We start from the raw sequence: 20,550 nt of genomic DNA, 5'->3' as shown, positions 1-20,550 counted from the left end.
TCCTCTTAGTTCTTCCTCTGATCTTAATTCTTTATATCTCCTCAGAAACTTACTAGCTTCCTCTGGGCTTGTATGTTTGTGTTTTTTACTTTTGTAGAAAAAAAGAGATCCCCTCCGGAAACTCCCACCTGAATTCTATCTTATTCTTCTTCAAGATCTGCACCAATGGTTTATGTGGGTCTCTCTGTTTCAACAGCCTTATCGGAACATCTTTAAAAATAATTATATAATTCCCATCAATGTTAAATCTTTTTTCTCTGTTCTTCTGTAAAATCATGTGTCAGAGCTGCCCTAGGTCCCAGCTCACAAAGGACCAACGCCAGTTCGTTGTTATATAAAACAGTCTTTATTGAAGCTCAGTTTCTTTTTCACAGCCGCGGCGCGCAGCTCTACGTCTCAAACTCTAGACCGCCGAAGCTCCGTCTGAGTCTCCTCCCCCCAGACACCAGTTTAAGACTCTAGCCTTGCTCCACCTCTTCCTCTGCTCTCTTCTCCTCTGGGCCCGCCTGTCCGCTGGGGTCTCGCCTCTCCTAGACTCTTCTGACGCAGAGTCTCCTGAGTCCTCCCCCTCCCTCCGGCGGGCTTTAGGACCTGGTTCCCCATCCGGGTTTCCTGCTGTGCCGCGCGCCTGTACATTCGAACTTGGCGCGCGCGCCCAGCCGGCCACCTTCCTCCTGACCGTTACACTGCTCCTGTCACTGCTTCCCCCTTCGGGGAGGCTAGCTGCACCTGACTCTCCCTCCGTTCCCTCACTCTGCGATGGAGGCGTGGCCACCTCTGACTCATCCTCTCTCCCTGCTGGAGGAGAAGCTGGCCCTGATACATGTGACTCTTCCCCCTCACTACGCTCTGGTGGAGGTCCTGCTCTCCCGCTGCTGCTTTGGGAGTCCCCGCTGGCCACTTGCTTCTGGTGTGTCCCCCCTGGGACCCCCCTTGCCCTGGCCATCGGCGCCCCCCTCTGGGAATCTTCTGATTCGCTGGAGAGACTCATGGAATCTCTCGGGCCGCTTTCATACTCGCCTATGCTGCCCTCAGATTCTTCCCCTTCGCTCTCCATCCCCTCTCTCCCCTGTATCTCTGCTCCTGAGCCCCTGACATCCATCCCCCCTCGAAGCCCCCCCTTCCCCCCTCCCCTTCTTTGGGTGCGGGTTCCAGGTGCTCCAGTGCTGTGGGGGTGAGTGCTGGGTACAGTTCTTCCCCCCCGGTGTGCAGCTCGCCAGCTGGATCCGGCCAGTCCGTGATGGGTTCATCGACGTCGATCTCCTCTGCTTCTATCTCTCTGCAGCTGTGCTCGAACCCAGGATCCTCCCCCAACACGTCCATGTCCGTCTGTCCCCCTGTTGCCTCGGGCGATGCTGCGTGTAAGGGCCCCCTCAGCAGTTCCCTGCTCCACCCCACCTCCGGTTGATTGTCCCACCAATAAGAGCGGTCTGTGGCAAACCCCGAGAGTGATCCCTCCGGGGATCGTTTGTCTGGCGCCGGCTCCTCATCTGATGAGAACCCGTGGAACGTGCTGGCTGAGAGTGTGGGTGTGAAAAGCCAGTCGTCAAAATAATCTGCCAGCATGGGTCTGTGTGGGAAGAGTGCATGGTACTCGTCTTTGAGGTAGTGCTCCTCCACTGCATAGTACAGCACCCACCTGTTGGCGCTGGCTGGGGTACCTTCCCTGGCGAGGAGATATTCAACTCCCTCTTCCCCCCATCTCGAGTCTAAAATCTCCGTGACCTCGTTGAGTGGCGCCGCCCTCGGTGACCCCTCCCCTGTTGGCGATTTGCTGAGTGGGTCTGGTGCGGCCCCTGGCGCCTGAAACCTGTGGGGTTCCTTGTAGGGTGTGAGCACTGATCTATGAAAGACTGGGTGCATTCTGGAGCCCTCCGGGAGTGCCAACCGGAAGGCCACTGGATTGATTTGTGCCTCGACTTGGTAAGGCCCTAGCTGCTTGTGTCCGAGCTTCTTCTTAGCCAACGTCCTGGCCGGCACTGCCTGGGCTGCTAACCAGACCCAGTCCCCTACCTGGATGTCTTCCCCGACTCTCCTGTGCCTGTCTGCCTGCATTTTGTAGGCGTGTTTAGCTAGCTCCAAGTGCCTTCGGAGTTGCTCGTGGACCTCCTGTAACTCCGCTGCCAAGGCCTCTGCTCCCCGTGGCTCCCCCTCCCCCTTCGTCTCCAACCCCGGGAAGGTTCTGGGATGTCGCCCATTGTTGGTGAAGAACGGTGTCACCCCCGTAGACACGTGCTTCGTGTTGTTGTAGGCAAACTCGGCCAGCGGTAGGTAGTCCACCCAGGTCGTGGGCTGTTGATTCGCGTAGCATCTCAGGTACTGCTGCATGATGGCGTTGACCCTCTCCGCTTGTCCGTTGGTCTGCGGGTGTCGTGCCGACGCTAAGTTGATCTTGACGTTCAGGATGCCCAGCAGCTTGTGCCAGAAGCTCGAGATGAATTGGCGACCCCGGTCGGACAGGATGGACCGTGGCAAGCCGTGAACCTTGAACACGTGGTCTATGAACAGCTTGGCGGTCTGTTCCGCTGTGGCCACCTTCGCGCAAGGAATGAAGTGCGCCATCTTGGTGAACAGGTCTACGACCACGAGTACCGCTGTTTTGCCTCGCGAACTGGGCAGATCTGTGACAAAGTCCAGGGCCACTTTCTCCCACCGCTCGAGCGGCGTCTGTAGCGGTTCCAGCAGTCCCGCCGGCGGCCTGTGTACTGGTTTGGCCCTTTGGCAGGTGTCACACCTAGTGACGTAATCCGCGACTTCTCCCCTCATCTTGGGCCACCAAAAGTCTCTGGCTACCAATTCCGCCGTCTTGTCCTTGCCGAAGTGCCCGGTGCTGGGCGCGTCGTGTAACTGCTGCAGTACTTTCGCGCGGAGGTCGTCTCCCGGCACGTAGAGGGCCCCCTTGCGGATGAGCAGTCCGTCGCGTATCTGGAACTCGTCGTCCTTCGCTGCGCCTCTTCGCACCTCCTCCATCTTGGATTGTGCGAACGAATCCGTCTGCAGCGCGCGACGTACCGCGTCCAGGTCCACGGTGGCTGAAGCGCACGCCCACGCTTTCGGTGCGAAAATGTGCTTGGCCGCCACCGGTGCCACTTCCTCGAGGTACTGCGGCTTCCTGGACAGTGCATCCGCCATGACGTTGTTGTCTCCCGGGATGTATTCTATCCGGAAGTCGAAATCCGCAAAGAACTCCGCCCAGTGGATGTGTCTCTGGTTCAGGAACCGCGCCGTGCGCCAGTACTCCAGGTTCTTATGGTCCGTGCGGACCTGCACTGTGTGTCTGGCTCCGATGAGGAAGTGCCACCACGCCTTGAAGGCTGCATGAATGGCCAGCAACTCCCTGTCCCAGATGGTGTAGTTCTGTTCCGACTTGCTGAGTTTCCTGGAGTAGAATGCGCACGGCCTCCAGTTCCCTTGCGGATCTTGCTGCAACAGGACCGCCCCCACCGCTCTGTCTGAGGCGTCCGTTTCGACCCTCATTGGTTTGCTGGGGTTTACGTGCAGCAGCTGTTCTTCGGACACGAAGAGGCGCTTGAGTCTCCGAAAGGACTGCTCCGCCTGGTCCGTCCAGGTGAACTTCTTCTTCTTGGAGCTGAGGGTGTCCGTGATGGCCGCCGTCTCCATCGCGAATCCCTTGATGAAGTTGCGATAGAAGTTGGCGAATCCGACGAACTTCTGGACTTCCTTCCGATTGCGCGGGCTCTTCCAGTCCAACACTGAGCGGACCTTGGCGCTGTCCATGGCGAGTCCCTTGTCGGACAGCTTGTAGCCCAGGAAATCCACCTCCGTCATGTCGAACTGGCACTTCTCCAGTTTGGCGTAAAGTCTGTGCTCCCGTAGTCTCTGCAGGACCTCCTTGACGTCTCCCTCGTGAGCCTCCTGTGATTCCGAGAAGATCAGGATGTCGTCTAGGAAGCAGACGCACTTCTTGTAGAGGAGTCCCGCTAACACGTGGTGCATAAATGCTTGGAAACAATGGGAGCCATTTTGGAGACCGAACGGCATAACTCGATATTCATAGGTGCCTAACGGCGTAAACATGGCCGTTTTCCACTCATCGCCCTCCCGCATGCGTATAAGGTTGTACGCCCCTCGTAAATCCAACTTGGTGAAGATTCGTCCCTTCCTCACCGTCGCGAGCAGGTCGTCGATCTTGGGCATGGGGAATGCTGTGGGCTTTGTCCTGGAATTTATGATCCTGTAATCAACTACCAGCTTGCGTTGGGGCGTGTCTTTTTTCTTCACGAAGAACACGGGACTGCCCCCCACTGCTTTGGATTCTTGGATGAATCCCCGCTTCAAGTTGTGCTCTATGAGCTCCCTGAGTTCTTGCAGTTCGTCTTCAGACATGGAATAGTTTTCCAGTTGGCAGCGTCGCCCCCGGCAGGAGGTCAATCTTGCAGTCGTAGGGCCTGTGGGGAGGCAGCTTGTCTGCTTCCTTCTCGCAGAAGACCTCCAAAAACGCCTTGTACTTGTTGGGTATCGCTTGCACCATGCCCAGATGTAGCTGTGGTTCATCCTCTTGCCCCTCCCCTTCCTGGCTGGTCCGGATGCAGTGTTCCGCGCAGTAGGAGGAGCAGAAGGTCAATTGACGCTGGTACCATGCTAAAGCTGGGCTGTGCCTATCCAGCCAACTCATGCCCAACACTATGGGTGTGTCCGACAGGTGGGTGACGTTGAAACTGATGACTTCGCGGTGATTTCCAATTTGCAGTACCATAGGGGGTGTTTGCTGTACCACCTGTCCTCCCAGTAGCTCTCTGCCATCGACCGTGACTACGTTTAGGGGCATCGTGGCTGGTAGGAGCGCTATGCAATGTTGCCTGATGAAGTCCACTCCTACAAAGTCTGCATTACTGCCAGAGTCAATGGTAATAGGAACTTCCAGGGTGAGTCCATTGGGCAGCTGGAGCAATGCGGTGAGTTGCACCACTGGTTTGGGTGGGAGGGGGTCTGTGGGCTGTAAAATCTCTGGGGACTGCTTCACTGACTCGCCTGGCTGGGCCCCAGTGCCTCTGCCTCCAACCAGGCTTCGTCGTTTCCCTGTAGCTGTTCCCCCTGTTGAACTGCTCCTCTTACTATTGCTGAGGCTGCAGTGTGCCTCTGGATCCTCTGGGGACACTCTTTGGCCATGTGCTGTGCACTGTCGCAGATATAGCACTTCCTGTTCCCTCTAGGAGCCTTCGCCTTGACTGCTCCTGGTGTTTGGGCTCTGGTCGCTGTCTGAGCCCTAGCACCACCTATCTCCATCGGCTCTTCTCCCCTCCCCAGTGGAGACGTGGATTGCGCGTGCCCTGTCTCTCTGGGTAGTAAGGGAGTGTTCTGGCTGGTGTGCGCCCCATACTTCCCTCATTCCTGCTCCAAGGGCGTTCTTCCAGGCGCACGCCTATCGCCAGCGCTTTCTGCACGACTTCTGTGGTGCTGTTAGGTCTCTCCCCCCTTGCCAGCTCATCTTTCGCTGGTCCATTTAGCCCCTCCCAGAACAGATCCCTGACGACAACTGAGTCCTTCTCCCAGCCCAGCACATTTACTAACGCAAAAAAGCGGGAGTGATATTGTCTCACAGTGGCTTTGCCCTGCTTCAGTCCATGCATTTCCCTCCTGGCCACATCCACATCTACTGTTGATTTAAAACAATCGTCCATAGCCTTGATAAAGGCGTTTGAATCTTTGAGGGCAGGATCATTTTCGCGCCATAAATTGCGCAGCCACGATTTCGCTTCTCCATGCAGATGAGTTATTATGAAGCCCACTTTCTCCTCCTCATCTCTAAAGTCCTTTCGAAGCAAATTGAGCGCGAAAACTATGTCTGCTCTGAAGTTAGGATACTGCTGCAGGTTCCCGTCGAAGTGGGCTACGATGCTGCCCCCCCTTTTCCTGAGGCCAACCCCCTCCGGCTTGGGTCCTGGCTGCCCCTCTTTGCCCCAACGTTCCCACCTGGCTTGCAGATCCCGGCAGAGCGCTACTGCTTCTTCCTCTTTTTGGATGCTGCTACCTCTGCGTAAAGCGTCGTGACTGCTGCTTGCAGCTCTTCCACTTTGTCTTCGGTAGTAATCTTTGCCGATCTTCGTGAGCTCGCAAAACACCAAGTTTTGCCCCTCGCTGCGCCAACTCACGCTGCGAGGGTTTAATTAGGAGACGGAGCTTACTGTCAGAGCTGCCCTAGGTCCCAGCTCACAAAGGACCAACGCCAGTTCGTTAGTATATAAAACAGTCTTTATTGAAGCTCAGTTTCTTTTTCACAGCCGCGGCGCGCAGCTCTACGTCTCAAACTCTAGACTGCCGAAGCTCCGTCTGAGTCTCCTCACCCCAGACACCAGTTTAAGACTCTAGCCTTGCTCCACCTCTTCCTCTGCTCTCTTCTCCTCTGGGCCCGCCTGTCCGCTGGGGTCTCGCCTCTCCTAGACTCTTCTGACGCAGAGTCTCCTGAGTCCTCCCCCTCCCTCCGGCGGACTTTAGGACCTGGTTCCCCATCCGGGTTTCCTGCTGTGCCGCGCGCCTGTACATTCGAACTTGGCGCGCGCGCCCAGCCGGCCACCTTCCTCCTGACCGTTACACTGCTCCTGTCACTGCTTCCCCCTTCGGGGAGGCTAGCTGCACCTGACTCTCCCTCCGTTCCCTCACTCTGCGATGGAGGCGTGGCCACCCTTGACTCATCCTCTCTTCCTGCTGGAGGAGAAGCTGGCCCTGATACATGTGACTCTTCCCCCTCACTACGCTCTGGTGGAGGAGCTGGTCCTGCTCTCCCGCTGCTGCTTTGGGAGTCCCCGCTGGCCCCTTGCTTCTGGTGTGTCCCCCCTGGGACCCCCCTTGCCCTGGCCATCGGCGCCCCCCTCTGGGAATCTTCTGATTCGCTGGAGAGACTCATGGAATCTCTCAGGCCGCTTTCATACTCCCCTATGCTGCCCTCAGATTCTTCCCCTTCGCTCTCCATCCCCTCTCCCCCCTGTGTCTCTGCTCCTGAGCCCCTGACATCATGTTTCTCATTTCTCTGTCCTTAAATGTAATCAAGCAGTCTCCTGGGAATTTCCGTGTCTTAGTTGTTCTTGTCTTCACTCTGAATGCATTTTGAACTGTTTAAGTACAGTGGTACCCCGCAAGACGAACGCCTCGCAAGACGGAAAACCCGCTAGACGAAAGGGTTTTCCGTTTTGGAGGCGCTTCGCAAAACGAATTTCCCTATGGGCTTGCTTCGCAAGACGAAAGCCCATAGGGAAATCTCCGGGACAGCGGGGAAGCGCAGCGCGTCTTCCCCACTGTCCTCGGACCTCCTCCGAAGGCTGGCGGGGGGGCGGAGAGACCTCTTCCCGCCGCCAGGCTTCGGAAGGATGCTCTGAAGCTAAAGAAGCTAAAGCAGCCTGCCGCGACCCTCTCCCGGCTGGAGATGTGACGCGCGCCTATGGCAGGAACCTCCATAGGCGCCCGTCACCTCTCCAGCCGGGAGAGCACGCGCGGGGCTAAACCAGCCCCCCGCGACCCTCTCCCGGCTGGAGAAGTGACGCGCGCCTATGGCAGGAACCTCCATAGGCGCCCGTCACCTCTCCAGCCGGGAGAGCGCGCGCGGGGCTAAACCAGCCCCCCGCGACCCTCTCCCAGCTGGAGAAGTGACGCGCGCCTATGGCAGGAGCCTCCATAGGCGCCCGTCACCTCTCCAGCCGGGAGAGCGCGCGCGGGGCTAAACCAGCCCCCCGCGACCCTCTCCCGGCTGGAGAAGTGACGCGCGCCTATGGCAGGAACCTCCATAGGCGCCGGTCACCTCTCCAGCCGGGAGAGCGCGCGCGGGGCTAAACCAGCCCCCCGCGACCCTCTCCCGGCTGGAGAAGTGACGCGCGCCTATGGCAGGAACGTCCATAGGCGCCCGTCACCTCTCCAGCCGGGAGAGAGCGCGCGGGGCTAAAGAAGCCATAGCCCCACGACCCTCTCCCAGCTGGAGAAGTGACGCGTGACTATGGCAGCAGCCTCTGAAGGATGCACCGAAGCCTGGCGTGGGGGGGGGGGGCGGAGAGACCTTCTCCCCGCGCCAGCCTTCGGATGGCTGTCCTGAAGACTTGGGGTGGGAGAAGGGTTTTCCTTCCCACCGCCAACATTCAGAATGCTGTTCTGAATGTTGGCAGTGGGGAGGAAAAACCCTCCTCCCACGCAAGCCCCGGGAACAGAGGAAAAGCGCTGCGCGCCTTCCCCTCTGTTTCCGTACCTGTGCTGAAGGCTTGCGGTGGGGAGAAAAGCCCTTCTCCGCACCGCCAGCCTGGCAAGCGGTTTCCCTAGGAACGCATTAATTGATTTTCAATGCATTCCTATGGGAAACCGTGCTTCGCAAGACGAAAAACTCGCAAGAAGAAAAAACTTGCGGAACGAATTAATTTCGTCTTGCGAGGCACCACTGTACCTCCTCCGGCTGAAGCTCTAACCATCGTGCTATCTCTGCTGTCAATTTCTCTTTAATATTTTCACCTTGCACCTCTGGCACGGCTCTCAACCTTAGATTAGTCACCCGCTGCTTCAGTTCACTCATAGCAATCGCATCCAACACTTCTTCTTGTGTTTTGTTAATTTCGGATATTTCCACTTTCATTTTCTCTTCTTCTCGCTTCACTTCCTTCACTTCCTGTTTTGTCCATTTCAACCCCTCTTCCAATTTCTGTGTCCTCTTAGTAACGTCCTTTAATTGTCCCTTAAGTTCATTTACTGTTTCATAATTTTTTTTATCCATTTTTCAAATATTTGTATCCATTTGTTCTAATTTGGCTTCTTTTTTTTTTTAATTCTTTTTATTGAGTTTCATATACATAGCCAAAAAGAAAAGAGGAAAAAATAAATAAAAAAAGCCAACATCTAAATTAATCGTTGCATAAACAAAATTCCAAGAATAAAAAGAGAAAATAATAATAATAATAAACAATTTTCATTTCAATTATTAATCCTCTCCTTTGTTTCTTTATATCTTTCATGATCTGAGTCTCTCTTCACCCTCCTACCGACCTCCATCCCTCCTGCTTTCAGGCTTCTTAATCTTTATGGTTTGGTTCTCCTGCTGCTTACACTTATAACTAGCTTATACATCATGGGATTTACATCAAACCCGCTATAGTCTTTAGGTTTCTATAGTTTCCTTCTATGTAGGTCATAAATTTGTTCCAGTCGTTAATAAACTTTGCATTCTTTTGGTTCCTAATTTTTTGTGTCAATTTTGCTAAGTTAACGAATTCAAATAATTTTGTTTGCCACTCTCCAATTGACGGTGTGTTTTGACTCTTCCAATTTTGAGCAATTAACAATCTGGCCGCGGTCGTAGCGTATTGAAATAAAACTTTATCCTCTTTCTTAATCTCATCTCCTACAATTCCTAGTAGGAATGCTTCCGGACGTTTAGGAAATGTATATTTAAATATTTTTTTTAACTCATTATATATGAGTTCCCAGTATTTCTTCATTTCTTCACATGTCCACCACATGTGAAAGAAATTGCCCTCCTTTGTCTTACATTTCCAACAGTTCTTATTTCCTGTTTTGTACATTTTCCCCAGCTTTGCTGGGGTGATGTACCACCTATACATCATTTTTTCTAAGTTCTCCCTAAGCGCTACACATGCTGTAAATTTCATTCCGCTAATCCATAATTTTGACCATTTATCATACTCAATATTATGGCCCAGATCCATTGCCCATCTTGTCATTACCCCTTTTATTTCTTCATCTTTCGTATCCCACTCTAGTAGTATGTCGTACATTTTAGATAATAATTTATGTTTGCCTTCGATTATCTCTATCTGGAACTTCGATTTTTTTCCATTCATACCTATTTTTTTATCCATTGTCCATATAGCGTTTATTTGATGGTATTGTAACCAGCCAGATAACTTGTCTTTTAAGTCTTCATACGTTTTCATCTTCCATCCACTTTCTGATCTTATCAATACATCTTCGTATGTCAACCTTTCTCCCTCCATATTAATCTTTTTTATTATTAGTATATCCATTGGGGATAGCCACCATGGTGTTTTCCATTCTAAAAGTTTTTTATTTCTCTCCCACACTTCCAAGAGGGGTCCCCTAATAATGTGATTTGAAAAGCCCTTATGTATCCTTTCTTTATTGTGCCATAAGTAGGAATGCCAGCCAAACCTATTGTCCGTCCCTTCTAGGTCTAACAAATCAGTATTTTCTAGTGTGATCCAATCCTTAATCCAGCAGAGACTGGCAGCTTCGTAGTAGAGTTTCAAGTTAGGTACTGAGAAACCGCCTCTTTCCTTCCTATCCGTGAGGATCTTAAAACTAATTCTAGGTCTTTTACCCTGCCATATAAATTTGGAAAGGGTTCTTTGCCACTCCTTAAATAGTTTAGTACCTCTAATTACAGGAATATTTTGAAATAAGAATAGCATTCTCGGAAGTAAATTCATTTTTATCGCTGCCATTCTTCCTCTCCACGATAGCTTCACTCAATTCCACACCTCTAGGTCTTTCTTAATTTCTTTCCATGTTGTAATGTAGTTATCTTCAATCAGGTTTATATTTTTGGTGGACAACCAGATTCCCAAGTATCTTATCTTTTTTGTCACTTTAATTCCATACAACCTCTCTAATTTATCATTTTCTTCCTTTCTCACATTCTTAGTCAACATTTTTGTCTTTAGTTTATTCAATTTGAAACCGGAAACCTTGCCAAATTCCTCCAACATTTCCAAGGCAGCACCTACATTTATTTGCGGGTTTTCCAGAGAAAGCATTAGCTCGTCCGCGTACGCTTTTAATTTAAATTCTTTTGTTCCTATTCTGATCCCCCGTATTTCTGGTGTTGCTCTTATTTTATTTAGGATTATCTCTAATGCCAAAATAAACAAGAGTGGTGACAGGGGGCATCCCTGTCTCGTTCCTTTTTCAATCCTGAAAGAATTTGTTAAATTATTGTTTATAATCAATTTTGCAGACTGATTTGAGTATATTGCTTTTACTCTCCCTCTAACCCCACTTTCTCCATGCTCCTCAATAGGAACTCCCAAGAGACATTATCAAATGCCTTCTCGGCATCTATAAAAATTAGTGCCGCGGGTATATCACTCCTACTTTCTAGATATTCGATGATGTTAACCGTGTGTCTTATATTATCTTTCAAAAACCTATTTGGAAGAAATCCTGCCTGGTCTTTATGTATTATGTTTGTTAAACATTTTTTAAGCCTATTTGCCATCACCTCTGCGAAGATTTTATAATCATTATTTAATAATGATATAGGCCTATAATTTTTAATGTCCAATTTATCTGTATCTGGCTTAGGGATCATTGTAATGTGGGCTTCTTTCCAGGTTTCTGGGACCTTTCCTCCTCTTAAAATGTTATTCATTATGTCCACTAAGACTGGCGTAAGTTGGCCTTCTAGTGTTTTATAATATTTGGCCGACAATCCATCCGGCCCTGGGGCCTTTCCTATTTTCATTTTCCTTATTGCATTTTGGATCTCCTCTATTCTTATGGGATTATTTAGTTGTATTCTATCCTCCTCTGTTATGTTCTTTCCATTGTAGTTTTCTAAATATTTTTCTATTTGGGTTATGTTTTCCTTTTCTTTTTTATACAGCTTCTCATAAAACTTAAGGAAATTTTCCTTTATTTCTTTTGGATCCTCTATCAGCTGCTCCTTTATCTTTATTTTATTTATCACATTTTGTTTTTGTCTTTTACGTAGTTGCCAAGCTAATAATTTACCCGTCTTATTGGCTGACTCAAAATATTTTTGTTTCATTAATCTAATTTGCCATTCTATTTCTTGATTTGTCAGCGCTGAGTATTGAGACTGTAACATTTTTATTGTTTGTACAATTTGTTCATCTTTTGGATTTCTTAATAATTTTTTTTCGGACTCTCCTATCTGTGTTAGAATTTCTTCCTTCTTTTGTTCTCTCACCTTCCTCCTATAGCTATTTTGTTGAATAAAAAACCCTCTTAACACCGCCTTACTGGCATCTCACACCATGTCTATTCCTGTCTCAGTGTTGAGCTTCAAATCAAAATAATTTTTTAATGTGGCTTTGGCTTTTTCTGCCACTTCCTCATTTTCCAATAGGTATTCGTTCAGTCTCCACCTAAACCCGCCTTGTGATTTACCTTTTATTACCAAAATTATCGAATTGTGGTCTGAAAATGTTCTGGGTTGAATTTCACATTTTATGGCTCTCACTGAGAGTTCTCTTGATACCCAGATTTGATCAATTCTGCCCCAGCTCTTATGTGGCTCGGAAAAGAAAGTGAATTGTTTCTCTAGGGTGTGTTTGTGTCTCCAGATGTCTATTAAATCCAAGCATTCCTCCAATTTATTAAATGATTTTGGTAATTTTCCTTGGGTTTTTTTCTTCCCTTCTGATTGTCTGTCTAGTTCTGGTTTCCTTACTCCATTAAAGTCTCCTAGTAATATCGTCTTATTACATTCTAACTCTAATAATGTTTGTTCTAATTTTTTAAAAAATTCCAATTTATTTGAGTTCGGAGCATACACATTTATCACATTAAATTTTTCTCCCTGAAAGTTAATTTGTACTCCCAGGATCCTTCCTTCTTCGTCTTTACAAATCAATTTGGGTTCCCATTTTTCTTTCACATATGTCACTACCCCTTTTTTCTTTTCATTAATACAATTCGTGAATTCAACCCCTAACTTGTTTTGTGTTAGAATATGTTTATGTTTTTTGGTTACATGTGTCTCCTGTAAGCAGATTAGGTCTATATCTTTTCTCTTCAACACGTTTATTATTTTATTCCTTTTGGTTTTTTCATTCAGACCATTCACATTCCACGATAAAACTTTTAAGTTCATTATATTAGTTCAACAACAGTTATTAATTTAAATTTGAGTAGTTTTGTTTTCTTCGTACCCTTCCCCTTCTTCTTCCTCCTCTTCCTCTGCTATCTCCTCCTCTTCTTCTTCGTCTACCTCTCCTTCTCTGGCCTTATCCTCTTGTTTTTTCCTTAAATCATTTTTCTTTCTGGACTCATCCATGCCTTCGTATCTCTCTTCTACTTTTCCTAACTCTCTTTCATATCTACGCAAGAATTTCCTCATTTCCTGAATCTCAGCAATTCTAAATCTTTTGTCCTTATAATAAAAGGAGATCCCTTCTGGGAACTCCCATCTATATTGTATATTGTTCTTTTTTAAAGCACTTGCCAGCTGTCTATAGCTTTCCCTCTTGCATAGAAATCTAGTTGGAATTTCTTTAAAAATGATAATTGGTTTACCATCAATCATTAATCTTTTCTGATAACTTGTTTTTAGTATCAGATTCTTCATTTCTATCGAGTTAAGATGACTAAACAATCTCCTGTCACTTTTTTTATTCTTAGTTGTTTGGTCTTTGTTTTTATTCTAAAAGCATTTTCAACCGAATATGCTACTTCTTCTTCTTTCATATCCAACCATCTCGCAATTCCCGTTATCATTTTCTCTTTAATATTTTCATTTATTTCTTCCCCTACTCCCCTAAACTTCAGATTTAACTGTTTTTGTTTCATTTCGATCATCGCTAGATTATCCAAGACTTGGTCTTGGTTTCTGTTCAGTTCTCCTATGTCATCTTTTATCCTTTCTGTCTCTTTTCTATGTTCTTTCATTTCTTTCTGCATTCTTTTGTTTGTTTCTTCCAGGGTTTTCGACCTCACTGAGAGATCTTTAATTTTATTTGACAATTCTCCTACGACTCCTTCTATTTTTTTGTCTATTGATTCATTTATCTCTTCCAGTTTTTTCCCCATATGTATCTCCCTTTGGTTAAATTCTTCTTTTATTTTCAACCATAAAATATCTAGATCTTTAATCTCCTCTTGCCGGGATGTTTTCCTTTCTGATGGTGTCCCTCCTATCTTTTTCCCGTTTCCCCCCGACATTTTGTCTTTTTATAATATTAAGTTAAATCTGTAATTATATTTTCTTCTCCCCTAGGGGGCGCACAATCTGAGCCTTATCCTGTTTGTTTTCAATCAAATTACCCAGACTATTTTTGACCCAGTTCCTTAACCTCTACTGCAAGCCGTAATCTGTAGTATAAGTTCTAGTCTACCTCACGGGTCAGCCAATGTTATAAAGAAACATGAAACTTATAACATATAACCGTAACCAATAATAAAATCAATAAACAGCAGAGTAGTTAAGTTAGCTTGTTTAGTCCGATTTTAAAGTCTTTCCTGGAGAGTAAATCAGAGTTTAAACGTTGGTAGCCGTAGGGAAATTCTCATTAAACACAGGTGTGTGTGATTATTCTGATATATTGTGTGGGTGGGGCAAAGAGTAAGTCCCCGCTCTAATATACAGTCTGTTGCAACCCACCAGTAGGGGAGAGAGTAGGTCCCAACTCCAATATACCTTTTAATAGATTCCACTATGTCCACACCCCTCACTTAGCGAATGCAGTGTTTGCAGCTCTCGCTGTGTGTTTTACCTTCCCAACTCTTTATTCTTCAGCCACTTGCTGGCTCAATCCAGTCTTATAATGCAGTTAGATCTTGTAGTAAAGGGGGAGAGAGGATCCCAGAATCCCAACCTCCTCCAACAATCTGATTCAGACCATCTAAGTTTGTCTTTTAAAGTCGTGGTATGTTCCAATTTTCAGCCAAAAAGCCAGAAAAGAAAAGCAGCTAGATAGATCCACAAACGCAGTCCCAAGTTGTCCTTTTAACTTTAGTCCGTATCTCCGTTTCTCCGTCTTTCTCAATTCAGAGGGGAAGAAGAGGGGAGTGGTTAAAACTCCAGAAGCTTCCACTGAAATGGAAGTGTATCTTAGTTCTAATTTAATGATTGTTCAAACCACTCTTGATACACTCCATATTAATACTCCTCTCACCATTCCATCACAGAGAAAAAGAAACCAAAGAATTATTGCCCCTTTATAAGCTTCTGTTTTATATATCTTTGTCCTTATTCCCCTTCCTCCTTTGCGCTCCGCTGTTGTTACTTTTAACTTCTAAACTGCTACTTTCTTACTTCCTCTCTGTCCCGTTTTTTCCTTTTTTTTCCTTCTCAAATTTCAAGGTCTTTTTCTCCCAAAAGAGGTACAAAGTATGTAACAGTCAATAAATTATCTTCCGGTTTTGTTTTGTTTTTTTGTTTTCTTTGCCTCGTCTAAAAACTTGCCAAGGACTTTCACTTTGCTCCTCTCTACAGCAGGTAATTATTCAGTTCCTCTCCTTGCTCTCGCGACTAGATGTTCTGCGCCATTTTACTCTGAAAGGCAGGTCGGGTTCCTTGTTTAACTTCTGTTACTTCCCGAAGCCCCATTAGCGTTGTTTAAATTAAGTTTTTTATATGCTTACGTTTTCTTCATAAGTTGGGGTTCCACTCTGGAGTTTGTGGAGATTTGTCGCTTTGCCAGCAGGAGCTAGAGGCATCGCTGCACGGGGTCCGCAGAGCTTACCATTTGCGTCTCTCAGTCCCGTCGTCTTCGAGTCTCTTTAAAAAAAAACCCGAAAAAAAACTTTGGGACTCCACCTACGCCGCTTGGTAGCTTGTCCCCCAAGGTCGCCCGCCTTGAGGTTTTTGGGGGGTCGCTGTGCCCTTGCGTTGCCCCCAAGCCCCCGTGAAGCTCGAAAAAGCTTGCCGCAGCTTTTCCACGCTCCTTGCCGCTCGCGAGCTCAAACCGGAAGTCCGCTATGTTTCCTAATTTGGCTTCTATATTTTTTTTCACTCTGCTTTATGTCATTTTTAATTTCTGCAAACATTTTCAATATTTCTCCCTTAAAGTCCGACTCTTGTTTTGAACCTCTCCTATCTGCTGGTGTTACCCCTTCACCTGTTTTCTTTTGTTGGTGCGTCATATCTTTTAATTTCTTTTACTCCAACCAAACCTAAATGATATACTGATATACTGAACATAACACAACCAGTATGCTAGAATTCACAAAATTTCACACCAGTACACCACAGGTCAATATATCCACCCAAACAGTTCCCACACCAATAAGTAAGAGGTCTAAATAGCAGAATATCCCACTTAGGCTATTCCAATCAGACATATAGGGGAGAAGATAAAGTCAAAGAGAGAAGATAATACCATAAAAAAACAAAAAATAAAGTGTTATATCCAATTTGTTATTTTCTCCGACAGTTGTTTTTATTATACTCCAATTATAATCCAAATGTGATCTTCAGGATCTCTAATCCAAAACTTGAATAATGGAACAGTTCTTGAAAAATCACAAAAATTACATCCAAAGCAGGATTCTCCAGGGGGAAGATCTCAGTCCAAAAAAACAAGCCTTATCCATGTGTCAAAAACACTGCAAAAAGCTTCCACAAAGATGTTAAATGCTGGAAACCTCAGGAGAAGGAGGGGGAAGGGGGGAGTGGGGGGGCAGTTCTTTAGCAATTTAAAAGTTTTGTTTTGAGGCTCACAACCTAACCAGTACATGAAGTGGCATTGTTTATTGTCAAAAATTAAATTTTAAAGTCCGTTATATCCCTTGAAGCTTTTATTTTATCCTCTTGTAACCATACGTGTTTTTTACAATATAACAATGGCGACGGAAGTCCTTCTTTTCAATTGCGCAGCTCTTTATTAAAAGTGAAACTAAAAACTCTTCTGAACTTCCTTTCCTTCCTTCCCCTCCGTTTCATCAAAGATTTAGCAAACTTTGCAATAAAATAACTTTCTGCTTCCTCTTCTGTTTTTACTCTTTTCACTAATTTCTCAGTTACTCTGTAACTTCTTAAAGGTTTTAGAAGAGAAAGCGACTGTAGCTGCTAGCAATTACTCACACACTGCTCTCCCGATCTGCCGACATTACTGCGTCCGTTCTGATTGCAGATACAGCTGACCTCCTTTGTTGTTTCTCTTTTGCTCCGAAACCTTTCTTTAACCTTTAGGCTTCAAATTCCTTTCCAATTAGGTCCGAATTTATTAGGTTTGAGAATTGGCCGCTTCCCTTGCAAGTTCGGGGCTGCGCCTTTGAAGGATAGTTTATGGCTTCCCCTTTGCCCGCTTCTCTCTGCCGTTCTCTTCACTCCTACAGAAGCTACTTGACGGCCAGATGATTTGCGATTTGGCTTGCTGGGAACCAGACCCTCTATATTCTCTACAGAGGGTATTTTGGGGGGTTACTGCACCCTGTAACCCCCCTTTTTCCTCCGAAAGCATGGAATTTCCCAGCTAGGAAAATTCCCACTTGTAGCCGGTTTGCGCTCGACAGGAAGTCCCCTCACAGAGTGTTTGTTGTGGGGGAGGAAGGGAAAGGAGATTGTGAGCCGCTTTGAGACTCCTTCGGGTAGTGATAAAGCGGGATATCAAATCCAAACTCTTCTTCAAATCCTTTATCCTTGAAAACCCAGGTGGAGGGCAGGTTAGGGACCAATCATTTCTTTAGGTTAATTACCAATTTACCAATGGCTGTATGATGACACTATATCTCCTGGTTGTCAGGAGATGGCACAGCTGAACTTTGAGACCTTGAGATCAAAAAGGCTCTCCCTTCATTCCCAGGCCTTTCTTACACTACCAGGCTTCCAAGCTGTAAATTACTTGATAGCCTCCTGCACCTTTTTACAACCCAATCCACACTCAAACCCCCAGCTGTGTCAGGGTCTTCAAATCAGATAATATCTCATCCTGCCTAGAGTCAAGAAGTAATTGACTCACACTTCTAGCGGCAGACAGTTTTTACGTTTAAAGAGACCAGACACCAATTCCCCAGAAAGCAACAGTTTTATCTCTCCCACAATGCCTCACTGCTGTGTGAACCAGCGTTTGACATACCAAGATTTCCCAACTTCACTACACTCCTAAAATACGGACCAAAGAGACTTGTTTGCATTTAGTCTCCCATAATGGGGTGAAAAAATCTGGTTCCTGATTCAAGTTTTCCCTCTTCCTTCTAGTATCAGAAGTCCATGACCAAAGAGCCATTCTCCGTCATTCTGGCCCAATTGCTGGGCCTTAACCTGGGGATGGAATATGACAATGGCAAAGAGTGCAAGTGCCCAGGAGGCTTTGTCTGCATAATGAACACGGAAGCAGTGTAAGTACTATGACTATTGCACTAAGCAGCTCATAGATGTTAGGACTGGACATAAGCCTTTGCTTGTACTTTTGATAGTGGAAGGCAGCAGCAGAGCTCATCTCCTATCTCAGCACTGTACAGAGATTGGAGATAACAGAAATGGTGGCTACTCTTCTGCAGTTTACCATCAAATAACAGGCACAGGCTTATCTCCTGTGGTTTGTCATCAACAACAACAACATTTATTTGCTGCCCATTTGACAGGGTTGCCCCAGTCACTCTGGGTGGCTCCCAACAAAAAATAGTAAAAGCACAATTCAACACCACACATTAAAAACTTCTCAACTTCTGGGACAAATTCAGAGGCCAGGAAAGCCTAATTTATGCCCGTGGGTCTGATGTTCCCCACTCCTGCCATAAGGGGTGAAGTTCTGCTATACCTGTGTATAAATAGGGCTTGTGCACTAGCAAACTTTGAAGAGCCAAAAATCTTCCACTGCTATTGATAGATTTGGTATCTGCTGTTATCATTTTGTACCAAATGTAACTGGAAAAAATTCCAGTAAGTAGAAAGGGTAAACCTTGTTTAATACTGGAGACTTATGCTATTCCCCCCCTCAAGATAATTGGAGGTGGTTTTAAAGAGGGATCATGCTGTGTGCACTCATTTCTCCTTTTGCCTCTTGACAGCAAGTTCTTTCAGGTCTTTTGCATTCTTTCAATAATTGCAAAACACCCACAACTTACATTTAAAACACATGGCTTCCCTCTAAGAATCCTGGAAACTATACTTTGTGGTTGTGAAGTGTAGCTCTGTGAGGGGTATACTACAGTTCCCAGATAATTGGGGGAAGTCATGTGCTTTAAATCTATGGTGTGGATGTTTACCAGCTGAAAGTAGGACAAAATAAATACTCATTTTTAATAATTGCCTCCTACCTTATAGTGCTTCAATATGATGCCTTGGAACCATGTCTGCAACTGTGCAGACTGTAACAAAACTTCTTGAAAACTCCATAATATATATATATATATATATATATAAGTTTGCTCAAGTCACTTTCCAGGTTTCAGAGACTGGCCTGGCCTCCTGCGGCACTCGGCAGCCCTCCATGCATGCATAAGAACAAAGGAGCTCTTGTTTTTATTTTTTATAACAAAATATGTTGTGTGTGTATTTGTGCTTGCCATATAATAATAGCAGATTCATCTTACTATGTTTTAGACTTTCAAGTGGAATTAAAGCTTTTAGCAGCTGCAGCATTAAGGACTTCCAAAATTTCATTAAATTCAAGGGAGCCCACTGCCTCTCTAATCGACCTAATTTAAAATTGTTTTATAAGAAGCGAAGTGCCAGAAGCAAAGCACTTTGTGGGAATGGTGTTCTGGAAGCTGGAGAGAAGTGTGACTGTGGCTCTGAAGAGGTCAGTACCTCCTGTTTTCCAAGTTTGTTCATTTGAATGTGTATTCTGCCCTATTCCAGGGGTTTGGGGTTGATTATTTAAATTAAACAGAGAAGCAGACATTTAGAATAACTCCCACCTACCTGTGCCTGCTTTCCACTTTTGCTCTGGGAAGCCTCCAGGGCTGCTGCAAACACCCCTTTTGGAAAACTGGCAGCTGCCTTAAACCGAGCTTACCTGGAGATGATGGGGATTGAACCTGGGACCTTCTGCATTCAAAACCGATGCTCTAGCACTAAGCTATGGCCCTTCTGGTTGTTTTTGCCTGCTCCTGATGTGTTTAAATTGGAAAAATACTTGTTGCATTCTCTTCTAGCACAGCTTTGGAAATTTAAAAACAACATGGTTATCAAATGAGAAACTATGTAGCAGTTATTTGAAAAGCCAACCAAAGCCAACAGGAGACCATATATATGTGTGAAGACCAGTTTACTGTCAGAAATTTAAAACTAACCCTATATCCAAATAACAGTACAAAAAGCTCATCGGCTTAGAACCAGGTTAGCTTTGGGACCAATATATATCTGCCTAGGAATTAAGATGAAAGTCAGAGAATCATAGAATTGTAGTGTTGGAAGGGACCATGAAGGTCATCTAGAACAATCCCCTGCAATGCAGGGATATTTTTGCCCAACATAGGGCTTGAAACCATGACCCTGAGATTAAGAGTCCCATGCTCTACCGAACGAGCTGTCAGATTCCTTGTTCTTGGTGCCATCTCAATACAGTATATTTCTTGAGTGAGCACAAGAAACAGGTCCTCTCTGTAGCTCACTGTTTTTTTATCAATTGAAAACTGGCAGGCAGCAGTGGCTGGTTCAAAGGGCAAGTGAGGCTTTGCCCTACCAACCTCAGTGCCCCCTCACCTGCCCACCTTTTAACTAGTCCATGGGATGACATTCGGCTTCCTCTCACTCTCAATGTTGTCCCTTGGATAAATCAGCAAGGATGGGGATGGGGACAAAACCAGAAGGAGTTGGTTCTGTCTGTTGTTGGCTCTGACCCTTGTTACTGTTAGTCTCCCTGCCTTCCGCCCTGCCTGTCCCAATGGGCACCAGTCATCACTGCTGTCTCTTTTGCCAGAAATTGAAGAGGCTTTTTATTTCAATAGGCT

At 46.3% G+C, this 20,550-nt stretch overlaps 1 protein-coding gene across 9 annotated transcripts in view; it reads left to right on the top strand.

Annotated features, from left to right (window-relative positions):
* ADAM9 (ADAM metallopeptidase domain 9) overlaps nt 1–20,550 on the top strand; it is a 197,428-nt gene that overhangs the window by 145,488 nt on the left and 31,390 nt on the right. For all 9 annotated transcript variants that reach the window (XM_077919271.1, XM_077919273.1, XM_077919269.1 and 6 more), the window contains 2 exons: nt 17,852–17,991; nt 19,199–19,397. In XM_077919271.1, coding sequence (XP_077775397.1) covers nt 17,852–17,991; nt 19,199–19,397 — 339 coding nt within the window. The remainder of the gene's footprint in view (nt 1–17,851; nt 17,992–19,198; nt 19,398–20,550) is intronic.

This window comes from Podarcis muralis, chromosome 15, assembly GCF_964188315.1.
Source record: "Podarcis muralis chromosome 15, rPodMur119.hap1.1, whole genome shotgun sequence".
Taxonomy (NCBI): domain Eukaryota; kingdom Metazoa; phylum Chordata; class Lepidosauria; order Squamata; family Lacertidae; genus Podarcis; species Podarcis muralis.
Note: the sequence above shows the minus strand (reverse complement) of the source record. Positions and strands in the feature narration are given on the sequence as shown.